At 37.9% G+C, this 16047-nt stretch overlaps 1 protein-coding gene across 5 annotated transcripts in view; it reads right to left on the reverse strand.

The window, feature by feature from the left end:
• DIAPH3 (diaphanous related formin 3) overlaps positions 1-16047 on the reverse strand; it is a 510352-nt gene that overhangs the window by 392011 nt on the left and 102294 nt on the right. For all 5 annotated transcript variants that reach the window (XM_045478449.1, XM_045478422.1, XM_045478414.1 and 2 more), the window contains one exon: positions 4995-5122. In XM_045478449.1, the coding sequence (XP_045334405.1) occupies positions 4995-5122 (128 nt within the window). The remainder of the gene's footprint in view (positions 1-4994; positions 5123-16047) is intronic.

The following is a 16047-nucleotide window of genomic DNA, read 5'->3' on the forward strand; positions in this document are numbered from 1 at the left end:
ACAGAGAGAAAAGGCAGATCACCCGGAAAAAAATGAGTTTTAGATCAAGAGTCAACCCTTTGAAAATAGCAATGCAAGGCAGAAGAGGAAATACTATCTTCAGTGCACTAACTTATCTAAAAGTCCTCCATTTCATGCCTTAGGAAAAGCATCCTTCAAAAGTAAAGGCAAATTAAGTCACTTTCTGACAAATTAAAGAGTTTTACCATTAAAAGACTTTGGCCAAGGGAGCCTAATAATATACTTGAAGCAAGAGTCAAATCATCGGAGACAAATGTGTAATACCCAAAAAGGAATGACTAAATGAATGTGCAAACATGTATACATATACACATATCTGTAGTTTGACTCAATAGTAATAGCTAATTTGTGACATTAAAAAGAAAAAAAATACAATTAATATATCACACAACACTAGCATACAAATTAACAGAAGGTGATTGGTGTTCAAGTATTTTTAGGTCTATGTTCTTAGGTTCAAAATACAGGATATTGCTTATTTTTGTCCCTTTTAGGCATATGAATATTAAATTTCCTTTTTGAGTGTGTACATGCTAACTTTCTTTTCTAAGATCAGAAAGGGAAAATGTGTTCCAAATTAGTAAGTAAGGAAAAAAGTGAAATGAGAAATTAAAAATCTACCCAAAAGAATTTAAGGAAGAAGAGGAAGAAGGAGAGGAATAATACAGAAAAGGAACAAAGAGCAGAAGGGTGGGTGTATAAAGGAAGATGAACACAGTGCAAGCAGCATAAACTACTTGAAAATTCAAAATGAAATGTCAGGTACAGATTTCAATACGTTTTTACAGTGGCAATGGAAACATAAAACTACCAGAAAATGACAAAGACTATCAGATTTGTTCAAAAGAGCATTTGTATACTATTTGTAATAGATCTTCCTAAAACATAAGAAAAAATAAAAGTATGGGAAAGTATGGATTGTGATGGTGTGTGCGTAGTTGCACACATCAACGTACTTAAGTCTATCAAATACAATAGAGAGGGAAAGTCTCAGAAGAATGCACGGAAGATTATGCTGTTTACAGGAAGTGACAAAGATAAAACCAAATAATACACAAATTAAGAAGACATATATGGTGAAACTATAATGAAAAGAAAAAACAAAGATAACCCCTAAATTCAAAACAGCACTAACCACAGTATAGCGGGAGAACGGGACATAGAATTAAGCAGGGATGCATGGAAGCTTCCAAGTTACAAGCCTTATTTCTATCTTAGCTTCACAGGTAGGCAAGTGGGTGCTTGTTTTTCTCTTATCACAATATCTTTACTACATGTTTAACGTTTTACAAAAATATAATTTTAGGGGCGCCTGGGTGGCTCAGTTGGTTAAGCATCCGACTTTGGCTCAGGTCATGATTTCACAGTTTGTGGGTTTGAGCCTCGCGTTGGGCTCTGTGCTGACAGCTCGGGACCTGAAACCTGCTTCAGGTTCTGTGTCTCCCTCTCTCTACCTCTCCCCAGCTTGTACTCTCTCTCTCACTCTCAAAAATAAACATTAACAAAAATTGTTAAGAGATAAATAAAAATACATAAAAATTTAAATAACTATTAGCAACTTCAAAATTATCGGTCTTGACTTTTTTCTCCAGATCATGTTAGTATCAATGAGTATGTTGATCTCATTGCTTGCCACAAACTTCTTTGTCTCTTCACACAAGTGGTATAAGGCACAAAATATGTGTCAATTCTAAAACGAAGCTCTTCTATCAGCTTTGTGTTTAAGCGCAGAAAAACTAGATTCTAAACATGGCACTGATCAAATGGAATAAAGATCCACAAAGGCTGCTCAGTTGCTTTACGGTAAACATTTTACTGCATGTTTTTCTTAAAGTGATTTTTTGGAAGTTACAGTTATTACCTTAATCAAACCTAGTTCCAAAACCCCTTAGAATTTTAATGAAAAGGTAATGTTAGCAAAAAAAAAAAAAAAAAATTCTTGTAAACTTCAAAATGCACATGCTAACTATGAGTAAAGGAAAATAATGCCTAAGATTAACACGAGACCTGATAGATTGGATTTTCTGAGCCAGAAATCGTGCCCTTGACAGCTACATCAAATTGAGAAAATGAAGATACATTCTGTAATTCATTTGCTATCTGCATAGATGAGTATGGACGAAAATGCTTGTTATCAATCATAATAATGTTAGTGTCTACTTTTTTACGTTTCCACCTCAACGTGTTCAATAGCTGAAACATAATTGTTGCCTATGTCAAGATCCACTAAAAGTTATAATTGACAATTTGAAGAAGCTGGTCTTTTCCTAGTGTTCCAAAACTAAAGCACTGTGTCTTTTAGCTTAAAACTGTCACCGAGAATATTGAATAATCAATAAAACTTCAAAACAGAAGAACTTTGTGGTCTTCAAATCAACTCTTCATAAAAGGTGGCAAATAACATGATATTTAATGCACTGGTTTTCACATAATTCACTGTCTGGAGGGTAGAAGGTTGACATGGCTCATAATTGGTAGGTAGCGTTTCAGAAGCAGATAAATGATTCCGCAAGTATTGCATATCTAGATGCGGGTGGGGTAGAGGGAAGGGAGGTTTTCTTCTTAATCCTTGACTTTTTATTTAAATAAAACTCAATCCCAAACCAACATTGGAGAACCATCATTAATCAGTTCCCATGTTTCTTTTTTCAAATTTATTCAAAGACATTGAAGAATTTTAACTCTGATTTACTCAATAATACTACAGGGCTAACAACGATCTCAAAAGATTCTTAAAAGAATTTTAATTATTTTTCTCTTGAAATTGAGTCACAAACTATACATCAAAAAATATGAAAAACAGACTTTACCAGCAGACACAAAACTAATAGAAAAGTCCAAAGATTTGAACATAGGCATAAATTCAACTTTTACACATCCAAAGAAGCCATTCCACTAATTGGAGCACTGCACACAGAAATAATCTTGAGTATCTTCTCAATTTTCTCTCTACATCAAGTGCCACAATTTCAGAAAAACTTCTCCAATGGTAAGATTTCTATCATTTATAGGGAAACATCGATAGCTTGTGGATTCCTGGTAATATAGCAGGTAATATAGCAGTTTAAGGCGAAATCACATATAAATGTATCCGCTGTAATATACATGAATTCATATATAAAAGTTTTCCTTTTGCTATCATAGTCACCTAATCAAATTATGAAGATAGCGAGAAGGGTCTGCTTCTAATCAAATTGAAAAACCACGGAAACAACCATTGCTCAGTGGTTGCCAGATAAACTAAGACATGGAGTACATCTCTCCAGTCAACCCCAAAATATCCTTTTGCTACATTTAAACTCCATAAGTACAGGACCTGGATCTGCTTTGCTATTTACCCAAGCCCCACAAGACAGGGCTTTGTAAGTATTAGGTGCTCAGTAATTATTTTTTTAAATGAATATATTAAATAGGTACAGATTCAACTGGAAAGCAGAGTTCTTCATGTATGATTATACCTGCCAAATAAATTCTCAATTCAACTCAGTGTCTAACAATAGCCAAGGTAAAACTGAAGGAAGCTCAAATTAAACTTCATTGTTTCAATCGGCAAGTCTTCACTGAGTACTTTTTATGTACTGTGTGCTATGAGTGGTAAAGAGAAGTAAGACATAGCAAGTCCTGGTCTCCTTCCCCTCATTAAGCTTACAGCCTAGAAAACAGGCTGGATGTGGGGAAATATGGAAAAACAAAGATAAAGTTGAAATATACTTTGTTTCCTCTTCATACTCCTCAGTTAAAACTCGCTCACTTCATGTCTCAACAGGTAAGGTCTTTTCTTTTTAAATAGGTGTACTGTGAAGGATTTTTTCATACTATAGCCAAACTTCAGAAATGTCCAAAAAAGTAGTAACAGAGCAGACATCGAAGAGATTCTATTACATATTATTAACCTCTGTAGTCATTCTAGCCCTGACAATTATTTACACACACACACACACACACACTTTTCAAAAAATTTTTTTAATGTTTATTTATTTTTGAGAGAGAGAGAGAGAGAGAGACAGACTGTGCAGGCGAAGAGAGAGAGGGAGACACAGAATCTGAAGCAGGCTCCAGACTCTGAGCTGTCAGCACACAGCCCGACATGGGGCTCAAACTCATGAAGCATGAGATCATGGCCTGGGCCAAGGTCAGACACACAACTGACTGAGCCGCCCAGGTGCCCCTCAAACACACATATTTTACACACATCTAATACACAGTATTTTCTTATGCAAAAACAAGCATTCATTTATTATACAAAAGAAGCCAAAAATGATCTACCTCAGACCCTTACAGCTCTGAAATTTTATGACTACTCAGACATTTCATAACAACTTCTGCTTGAACTTTTTCAAGAATATTCTGAGCCTAAAAGTCTAAAACTTGATTTATAGAGACATCTCTATTAGAGTTGCTGGATCCAGGACACCTAGTTAAATTTGGATTCCAGATAAACAAAATCTCACAGTGTCCATATATCTGAAATTCAGATTTCACTCGGCATCTTGTATTTTGACTCACTACATCTGGCAATACTAACCTATGTGCTCCTATAAAGACATAATTTCCAATAAAGGATGAGTTAAATAATAGCATTTCTTTGTGTGTCAAACAAAAATCAGCCACTACATATACAATACCAAAATTCACATGTAACTCAGCCATGTTACATTGATAGTTTTTGGTCATGATGATTTTCTTTTAAAAAACACCATTTCTTCACATTTTTAAGGAAAAAAAGAGTAAATTTGTTCTTGTTTTTAAGTCCCCAGGCTATGTATCACTTGGCAATAAACACAAAAGTACTGATGACATTATATTACATTATGCATACAAACGTTAGATACTCAGTTTTTACCTTGAGACACCATTGAGGTATACCACCCAGGAACAGACACTATAAAGAAAGTGTTAAATGAAAATAACAGATTAAAGACATCTGTTTAATTTACTAACATGCCCTGATGATGTTCAGATAGATGAATTACCTGACAGGATTACTAGTCAAAGATACGCGGAGGGACTCCAGGCATGTGACAATGTCATCTGCAGACCCCATTTTCAGTTCATGGATGAATTCCTGAGGTGAGATCTGTCGCCTACTCTTAAGACTTCCCTGTAATTTAAAGAAAAAAAAAAATTTATCTTCATTAAAGCACTATCAATTACATTAATCCTATCTTTCATATAGCAGCTGCATGCAACTACTCCAAGCAGTCTTACTTTGCAGGAATGATTCCTCTGCTCACAAATATAAATTATAATCTACGATATTCACCAAAGATGAAACACCAAAAGGTCTGCAAATTAAAAGGACTTTCTCAGGGTGCCTGGGTGGCTCAGTTGGTTAAGTATCTGACTTCGGCTCAGGTCATGATCTCACGGCTGTGAGTTTGAGCCCCGCGTCGGGCTCTGTGCTGACAGTGTGGAGCCTGGAGCCTGCTTCAGATTCTGTGTCTCCCTCTCTCTCTGCCCCCTCCCCGGCTTGCATTCTGTCTTGCTCTCAAAAATAAATAACCCCGGCTTGCATTCTGTCTTACTCTCAAAAATAAATAAACACTAAAAAATGTATTTTAAAAGTAAAAGGACTTTCTCAAATGCAAAATATCATGGAAAACAATGAAGTGTGGAGACATACATATCATAGGAACTATCTGAAAATAGAGTAATCTATGTTAGGCACTTGCAACATAAAAATCAAAACTCAATACAAGAAAAGCCCTGTTAAAACTAATCCTCTAAGCACCACAAAAAAGCCTTGAAGCTACTGACTCAACTACCATTAAGTGCCTAGTTCTAAGCACAATATACAAAGAGATGATCAAAACCTAAGTCTGGAAGGAGAAATGCAAGCACAGTAGTAATACTTTCTGGTGAATCTAATTCCTGTAATACAGTGCCTACCTAAGGACCCAGAGGAGGAATCCCTAACTTGGTGAGCAGATGAGGGAAGCCCGAGTAAAAGCGCGAAGGGAAGTCAGTTAAGGGGACTGAGAATTAGGAACTTCTTCCAGACTGAAATAGGGCACATGTGTACAACCACAAAGAAAACCAGAAGCACTTATAGCCAAAGATATCAGCCAGATCAGGGAGGGACAGAGCACCGCTAATCAATCAGATTTTCCAGGGCAGTTTTGGAAGGATCACTCTGGCAGCAGTATAAAATGCAGATTAGAAGAGTTGGAGTTCATTCATTATTCAACATTTCGTGCCTACTAAGTGTCAGACACTGTTTGAAGTGCTATACAGAGAACAGTCAATAAGAGACAAGCATCCCTAGGTACATGGAGCTTTCTTCTCCATGGAGAAGAATAAAGCCAGGCAGTCAATAAATGAACTAAGCAGTTAAAGTAGTTGCTTTGTAGCTACGGAAAAGTGCTACAGAGAAACATAAAAGCAGAGAAGTAGAATAAGGAGCACAGGAGGTGGTTTGCAATTTCAAACAGTGTGGTCACAGAAAGACTCGCAGAAGAATCCGAAGGCCTCAAACTTGAGTATTAGAATAAAGGTGTGAAGGACAGAGAAGTAACCATACCTGTAACTGAAAAGTTGTAATGGAAGGGACTGTACCCTCAGAGGCCACCCAAAGAACTCTGATTTTACTTTCAGATGAGAAGCAACAGAAGCAGCAAGACCGGTTAGAAAGGCACAAACATAGTCCAGATGGAAAAAATGAAGCAGCATGAACAAATTCCAGAACTGAATCTACTTAAATTACGGATTACACATCCAAGGGGAAGGAATTTTACATGTTCAAGAGCAGATTAGTTGGGGTGTCAGGAAATCGGATCCACTTTTTTTTTTATTTTTTATTATTAATTTGCCATAATATTGTCCAAGAAAACACTTCCAATAACACAAAACAAATTAGCACAGGAAAGACAGAGGATTTTCATCAATAGCAGAGTGGTTATTTACCAAAAAGAAAAAAAAAAAACTGAGCAAAATCTACAAAAATAAATTTGAAAGGAGAAATGAAATGATTTAGTGAAAATAAACACTTTTGAAATCAGTGACTGTTACGTATTATTAAAAAGAATACATTCAACTTGTACTGACAGCATTTCCGGTATCCTTTTCTGCTTTAAATTACTTAAGTATTGCCTGTTCAACACAGAAAATTTGGAAATCAGAAAAGCACTACGAAAAAAAAAGTGCCTCAAAATGACTCTTAATTTGATATTTCTCCTTTAAGTATTTTTTCTCATTTAGAATATGTAATATTCCCTATACATTCATAAACACATGTACTTTACTTTCAAAAATTTTATTCAGTAGGCTACTTTTATCTTTAGTAATATTTCATGAATATATCCCACATCTTAAATGAAAATTTTTTTCCTGGCTACAGACTGTTAACATACCATTACTTACATAATTTAGACCCATATTACTGGGTGCGTAGGTTGCTCAATATACTTTCTTGGTATCTTAATTTGTCAAGTTTCCTGTACATACTGTCAATATTTTTTTTAATGCTTACTTACTTCTTTTGAAAGAGAAGGTAAGTAAGTGAGCACACGCATGCAAGCAGGGAGAGAGAGAGAGAGAGAGAGAGAGAGAGAGAGAGAATGAATCCCAAGCAGGCTCCTCACTCTCAGCACAGAGGCCCATGCAGGGCTTGATCTCATGAACTGTGAGATCATGATCTGAGCCAAAATCAAGTCAGATGTTTAACCAATAGAGCCACCCAGGTGACCCATCAGGTCAATATTTTTATCAAAATATGTATCAACAGAAGTTAAACTAGATCTTTTTGTAGTACTTTCTGAATTTATCACTGAAATAATTATGATATGGAGGGATCAAAATACACCAAAGCTGAGATCAACTGGTTCCTTTCAACAAAAAATGGGTAAACACATACAGTCAATACTTTCAAAATGTAAGAATAAAAAGCAATAAATGCATTTGAATAAAAATAAAAGTGATTTAGGGGCCCCTGGGTGGCTCAGTCGGTTAAGCAGCCAACTTCGGCCCAGGTCATGATCTTGCAGTTTGTGAGTTCGAGCCCCGCGTCAGGCTCTGTGCTAACAGCTTGGAGCCTGGAGCCTGGTTCGGATTCTGTGTTTCCCTCTCTCTCTCTCTCTGCACCTCCCCAGCTCATGCTCGCATTCTGTCTCTGTCAAAAATAAATAAATTTTTAAAAAATAAGTAAATAAAAAATAAAAGTGATTTAAAAAAAAAAAAAAGTAATCACCTGCCCCACCACTTAACCCTATCTTTCAGAGGCCATCACTTTTAATTCCCTTAACTGTTTCTTCTGATGGTTACTTAATATGTCTAAATAACATGTTTACTCCGATTTTCTTAAACTTCTAAGTTTTCAATATTACCTTTGACTTCCATTATGAAAGATAAGGAGCTAGTTATATTAAAACAATGGAATTTGTATTCTTCCATCTTCTGACTATAGTTATAAGTAAACTCAGTTGAACCAGAAGATGCCAATTCCATGACATGGAAGCTGACTGAATCCAGGCTCTATGAGACCCAGAGAGATTTTTGGATCACTGAACTTAGTAATTCTTTAGTTTGTTTCATGACACAAAATAGGACATCATATGCCCCCATTCATAAAGTCTTCCAGCTGCTATAATTCCCATGTTGGTCAAACCAACTCATTGGTGCCCCCACAACAGTGGAGATGCGAGAAGCACGTTGGATCTTCCCATTCCTATTCAGTATTTTACTGGAGGTACGAACTAGTATGGCAAGGCAATAACGACAGAAACAATAGAGATTAGAAAAGAAGAAGAAGTAAGATAGTCTCTACTTGCAGATGAAATTATCTACATGAATTCAGCAAGATCACAGAATAAAAGCTCAACCTTCAAAATATATTTTTTTATGTCTAAATAATACTAGTAAGTGAGAAATGAAATTTTACAATTTAACACTTGAAATAGCATCAAAAAAAGCCCTCATTTTTTTTTGAGGAAAATAATGAGGAAAATTTTTAACAAAAGAAGATAAATACCTATATGGAGAACTACAAATATTGTGAAGAGGTATTAAAGAGGACCTAAATGAATGATCTTATGCCAAGTTCATGGGTCAGAAGGCTCGGTATTATTAAGACATTGTTAAGAAATACATTTTCTGAAGGACAATGTATATATTCAATATATTCACCACCAGAATATTGAGAAGTTTTTCAGAAATTGAGAAGCAGCTTCTAAAATTTATATGGAAAAAAAAATAAAATTTATATGGAAATGCAGGAAACCTAAGGTAGAGCAATTTAAAAGAATAAAGTTGGGGGGATTTTTTCAATTTCACGATTTACTATAAAGCTACTAAAATCAAGTTAGAATAGTAGAAGCATCAATAGAAAAGAATCCAGAAATACACTTGCACCTATGTAGTCAATGATTTTCAACCAAGGTGTTAATGTAATTTAATGGGGTAAGAAGAATCTCTTCAACAAATAGTGCTGGAACAACAGGACATCCAAATGAGAAAAAGTGAACCTAGACCTTAGACCTAAATGTGCAAGCTAAAACTTAATGTCTATAAGAAAACATAGATGAAAAGCTTCACTACCTACGGGAAGGCAAAGATTTCTTAGGACAAGAGGCACTAACTAGAAAATTATTCATAAATTAGACTTCATCAAAATTTAAACCTTCAATTTTTCAAACAACTCTTAAGACAGTTTTATTGAGACAATGAAAAGGAAGCCACAGGCTAGGGGGAAATATCCATAATACAAGTCAAGAAGTGTGCAGTCCGAGTCTACATAATGTAACAAGCTAAATGAGCCTGTTACTGGTTCCTGAATGGTGGCAGAAAACATGAGTCCGGTGTTAGAGACAAAGGGCTGTATTATGCCTGTGTTGGTTCCCTGACCCACCAAGTCCCAGAGGGGCAACACAGGGCTCCCTGATGGATGATCAACGCCTCCACATGCCGTAGAATGCATTATAGGATACTGAGCATGGGGAACTCACCAATTTTAAAGTGAACAATAACAAGCCTGCTCATTGTCTACAGGGAGACATAACCACCTTTCAAGGCAGCTCACTGCAAGCACAACCCTGAGAAATGGATTCAGTAAAGAGCAGTCAAGCCTTCCATTCTTGGTGTAACTAGAATAAATATACAGAGGTACTCAGGAACCATGGCAGACTGCCTCTCCCAACAATAAATGCATCTCATAAAGACTTGTATTCAGAACTTTCAATGAAGTCCTACAACTCAGTAGTAATAAGACAAATAACCCAGTTTAAAAAATGATCAAAAGACTTCACGAAAGAAGATACATGAATGGCCAATAATCACATGAAATAATGTTCAAGATAATGTGCCACCAGGGAAATGCGGTTTAAAACCACAAGTGAAAAAAACAAAAACAAACAACTCACCACGAATGAGGTAACACTACACATCCCCTAGAGAGGGGAGGATGTGAAGCACCTAAAAGTCACCTATACTACTGGTGGAAATGTAAAATGGTATTGCCACTTTGGCAAAAAGTCTGGCCGGTTTTTTTTGGGTTTTTTTGTTTTTAAAGATAAATGTACACCGACCAGAGGACTCCGCAATTATACAGCGAGGTATTAAGCAGGAGAAAAACAAAACAACAAAAATTCATACAATGTTCAGAGGTGTTTTATTCATAATATTCAAACACTGGGAACAACCCAACTATTCATCGAGTTGTGGTATATCTATTCAATGGAATACTGTACACCAATAAAAAAGATTCACTCATAATGCAACCAGATAGATGAACCCACCCCCCCCCCCCGCCAAAAAAAACCTGCTGGGTTAAAAAAAGCCAAACAAAAAAGAGCACATAATGTATGGTTGTATGTATATGAAAGACCAAGACCAACCTGTCAGTCCTTTGTCCTGCTCCACTCTCTAGCTAACAGTATAAAAGCAAACGTGTCAATAGTTTTTGTTGTATTTGGGTGGAAGATGGGGGTAAAGACAGACAGCATCTTAAATGGGGCAGCAGGTAGACTTCACCAACAAACACTGGGAAAGACAGAATAATTTCACTAGCTCAAAGTAACTCTTTATTTCAGCCATAGTAAGTCTTCCAGTTTGAACAATTTATTATCTAAAAACCTCCACCTTTTTGCCCAAGATTCTTTCCTCTTAACACCCTCTCCTTTCACCCAAACTGTCACAATCACTACTGAATCTTTGCACAAGCCTACTCCCAGACAGCATATCTGGGCTGAGACTCACTTCCTGGGATAGGCCTCTTCCGAGCCACAAAAGGGGAATCTCCTGTCCATGGATTCCTTCTTCTTAACACTCGCCACTCTTATTTATTGTATAGAGGATATTGTGAGCATCTACTCTTTCCAGACATTATTTACATGGTGTAGACACAGGGGTGACCTAAGTGGTAGCAGAAGCAGCTATTGAAGAGTTCCAAGTCTGAGCAAATGACACTCGCCTAAGAAAATAACATTCAGCAGAAACCAGAATGAAGAGGAGAATGAAACATGTTTCAAGCAAAAGCAAAAGGCAGGAAAGAACTAGGTATATTCAAAGGGTGGTAAAACGACACCTCAAAATCCCAGGAAATGACAGAGTTGAACAGGGCAAGAGAGACACAACAAGCTGGTATTGGAGGCAGGGGATCAACAAACAGCCGCCTGAGTGCCAAATGTTTTCATAGGACTCCCGAGCTAAGAGTGTTGCTTACATTTTTAAACGCTTGTAAAAAGGAAGAGGAGGAAGAGGAAACACTGGCACCGGCAGAAGTAACTGAAACCCTATGTGACTTGCAAAGCCTGAAACGTTTACTGTCTGGCTATTTAATACAAAGTTCGCTGGTCTCTGATGGTGAGGGCTTCAGGTTAATTTATCCTGAATGGATGGAAAACTATTGGCAGATATCCAGCAGATAAATTCTAAGATCTATTAAAATCAAAAATCATTTTTTTTTTTTTAGAGAGTACACCCAAGTGGAGGAGATGGGTGGGGGTGGGGGGGGGAGGGACAAGGAGAGAGAGACAGAAACAGAGGCACAGAGAGAGAGAAACAGAGCATCTTAAGATTCTCTTAAGCATGGCTCAATACCACCACCCTGGGAACATGACCTGAGCCAAAATCACGAGTCAGACACTTAACCGACTGAGCCACCCAGGCTCCCCAAAATCAAACGCTTTTTAAAGACTGTTCTAACTACTGTGTCGCGACAGAATGTAAGGAGCAAAATGTGAAATAAGACCACCCATTAGAAGGCCAGTACAGCGTCTGGTCAAGAGTGGACAGTAGCCTGGTACAAGGAGCCAGTGATGGAAGGCATGAGATCTGTTCAATATGAAGTTAGATCAGACAAGACTGGTTGATAGTTTGGAGGTGAGGTATTAAAAGAAGTTAAATTCAAAGATGATGCTGAAGTTTTGGTCTTAACAACTAAGTGAGCAGTGCTGCCATCTACTGATCATTGATTCCCTGTCAAGAGCCTCAAGAGTGGTGGACTGGGGATAAACCCGGTCCAAAGTTCAAGGGGAAAGAAAAAAAAAAGGGGGGCAACTCTTGTGAGGAGATTTCCCATAAAGGAGAGCAAAGAACTGGGGCAGCAGTTGGTGGGAAGCCATAGTGTGGATTTTCTTTGGGGGAAACTACAAGATGTTTGCAGGCTGATGGGAATGACCAAGCAGGGAGGAAGAAACTAATAACGCAGAAGAAGGTAGGTAAAGATGCAGGGAAACAAACAAGTAAACAAACAAACAAAAAACTCAAGCAGATGACTCGGGATGTAGCCTACAAGAGGAAGGAATGATCTTACACAGTGACAGGTAAAGTCTATCACCGTAAGAAGATCAAAAGCAAAGTCGAGGGGAACAGATTCAGGTAGCTTGTTAGACCTGGTGATTAGGAAGTGAGGCGTGAAAGTTCTACTGTGATTGCATCAACCTTCTCAGGGATAGAAATAGCAATATAATCGGCTACAAGTGAGGACGCAGAGTTGGAGGTATAAGGTATGAGGGGCACCTGGGTGGCTCAGTCGGTTAAGCGGCCGACTTGGGCTCAGGTCACGATCTCGCGGTACGTGAGTTCGAGCCCCGCGTCGGGCTCTGTGCTGACAGCTCAGAGCCTGGAGCCTGTTTCAGATTCTGTGTCTCCCTCTCTCTGACCCTCCCTCGTTCATGCTCTGTCTCCCTCTGTCTCAAAAATAAATAAACGTTGGGGCGCCTGGGTGGCGCAGTCGGTTAAGTGTCCGACTTCAGCCAGGTCACGATCTCGCAGTCCGTGAATTCGAGCCCCGCGTCAGGCTCTGGGCTGATGGCTCAGAGCCTGGAGCCTGTTTCCGATTCTGTGTCTCCCTCTCTCTCTGCCCCTCCCCCGTTCATGCTCTGTCTCTCTCTGTCCCAAAAATAAATAAACATTGAAAAAAAAAATTAAAAAAAAATAAATAAACGTTAAAAAAAAATAAAAAATAAAATAAAAAAAGAAAAGGTATGAAATCATTTCCAGAAAGCAAAGAAGTGTGCTGGCAAGGGTCAGGTGGTAGGATATCTGTTAAGGGCTCACTTGCCAACCGTAGTCATTCAGAAAACACTACTTGTGGCTGTATGCTTCTTCCCAAATGCACGTTGTGCTGAGATGCAAAAGCAGACGAGGTGGGACATTTAGTTTAACCAAGGGTAGAGTTTATATGGACCAAGAGGGAAATACAAGAACTGTTTACTGAAGGTAACAATGGAGCATGTGTCTAAGGTCAATAAGGAAAGAAGGATGTAGCAGCAGTTGGAGAGTGATGGACATGAACAAATGGTAGAGTAGATGGATCGGTAGTTCTAAAAGGGTTATGGAATTCTTTCAGTGGGAATATTAAGTAAGCAGAAAGACAGGTAATGCTCCGCTAAGTTTGTAAACCATATTTAGGGGTGGCATTTTACTATGGGAGGCAACGAGTGGTTGAGGTTGGGTAGAAAAACCAAAGACTGCTGGAAATGATAGTCGAGAAAATGAGAGGACTGAATGTTGGATGGATCCTCTGTGTGAACGATGAGGTCAGAAAGGACAAGGGCAGCGGTAATAGCAGGAAAAAAGCAAAGGCTAGGGGCCAAATCTGTGAATGTGCTAGTACCTCTTTGTATTTTACTGGAGAAGGTCTTACACGTCTACTCAGACAGTGTCTGCCTCTGCCTAATTCATCACCGTGTCATCAGTACGTTGTAAAATTGCTGGCACTCAGTGAATGAATGAGGCTATAATAAAATCTAAGGTATACATAGAGTAAGAATTAAAACAAGAAAGGCGAGGAAGATAAGTCACAAGAAAAAATTCTCAATACTTACTCAGAAAGGAATATCTCAAATTAAAGACACAGGCAACAGACCAGATAATTGGGTGATTAGCTTTCACCAGAATTTCCCCCTTTTATTATAGTACTATCAACACACAGGTACAAAAGAAAGGAAATTGTGGGGAGAAATACATTACGTGAATAATCAGAAATACTCCTTTTAAGCACAGCTCTTCCTGTGTTTCTTTCATTTCACATAACTTCAAAGGAAGCGGGAAGTAGGGGGAGAGAGGAAGGACACTCACGTCTGCCTATCTCTGATTCCATTAGCCATGAAGATGAAAATACTTAGAAAGCTTTATCCCCTGTGGTATCAAAACACATTAGTGAGATAAGGATGTCTGCCTGACATCACAAAAATTAGAAGGATATTTATCCAACATAATTTTTAAATCTTTTTTAATCCCTTAGTAAATTTTATTCTGAAATACCAAATGCAGGATAGAAAGAAAAGTACATAACATTCCTCTTGTCAGATTCCTTATTAAATGTATTCTAAGGTATAGAAAGTAATATGCACTTTCACAACTTATTTCCCTCACCATTTCTATATTTCTGAAACCAAATATTCTTTCTTTTGCTATGTAACTATTAAAGGTAATGGTAGTCATTTCTTCTGTACCTGCCTCAGTGCCTGCATTTCATCGCAGGTCAGGTATCAGAACTTTTCAGTAGATTTCTCCATTATTCTGTCTCATTTATTTGTTTGCAGAATTTGAAATACCATCTCCATGACAAATTAAAAATATATCCTATTTCCAGTTACCGGTAGAAAGTATTAGAGAACATTCTTTCATTTTTCAAATAATTGAATGATTTACATACAAATATGGAGAATTCACCACTCAATGGAGACCTAATTTTAAAAACAGTAAAACAAGCTATCTCTAGAAAGCCTGCAGGCTCTGCAGGAAGATGACCCACCCTAATGTGTATGTGGGTGAGGACAATGACCTTTCAGTCCCTGGTAGAATGTCTGACACATGATAGTTGCTTTAAGCAAAAGTTTGCCCAATTATTCAACTCATTGAATCATACCTTATTCCTCCTGGAATGTACCTTGTACCCATACTACATCCTCAACCACGGGTAATGGTCTCTTACTCACACCTAAACCCATAAAGAAAAATCAGCATGTTTTAACATGACCCAAAATATATAGCCTTTGGCAGTTAAAAACTTGAAATATTGGAGGACTGTAAGAAAACACTGAAACCTTAACTTTTTTAAAATTTCTTTATTTTGAGAGGGGTGGAGGAGGGGCACAGAGAGAGAGGGAGAGAGAGAGAATCCCAAGCAGGCTCGCACCAATAGCGGAGAGCCCCATGCAGGTCTTGAACTCACGAACCATGAGATTATGACCTGAGCTAAAACCAAGAGCCAGATGCTTAAGTGGCTGAGCTACCCAAACACGCCAAAACCTTAACTGATCTTTATATGAAGTAAGTTACTAGACTCAAGATCCCTCTCAATGACATTCACTTTGTAATTTTTAGCAGGTAAACTGCAGAGAACAAAAAAAGTTCCATCAGCATAAAACAAAAGGAGTCAAAAAGCCTAAGTTCTCATAGCGAGGAGAGTGTGTGTGCACACGTGGTCTGGCATTGGTGTGTGTGTGCCTGTTTCTATCTGCCGGTCAGTAACTCTAGGTTAACTGCCTCAGTATCTCTTTAGTATTAGAACTCCTGTGGTCTTGGTACCTAACTCAGGTGATCAGACTAGTGAAGGGGGAGAAGATATGAAACGTGGAGACTATT

Source organism: Leopardus geoffroyi, chromosome A1 (assembly GCF_018350155.1).
Source record: "Leopardus geoffroyi isolate Oge1 chromosome A1, O.geoffroyi_Oge1_pat1.0, whole genome shotgun sequence".
NCBI classification, from domain to species: Eukaryota; Metazoa; Chordata; class Mammalia; order Carnivora; family Felidae; genus Leopardus; species Leopardus geoffroyi.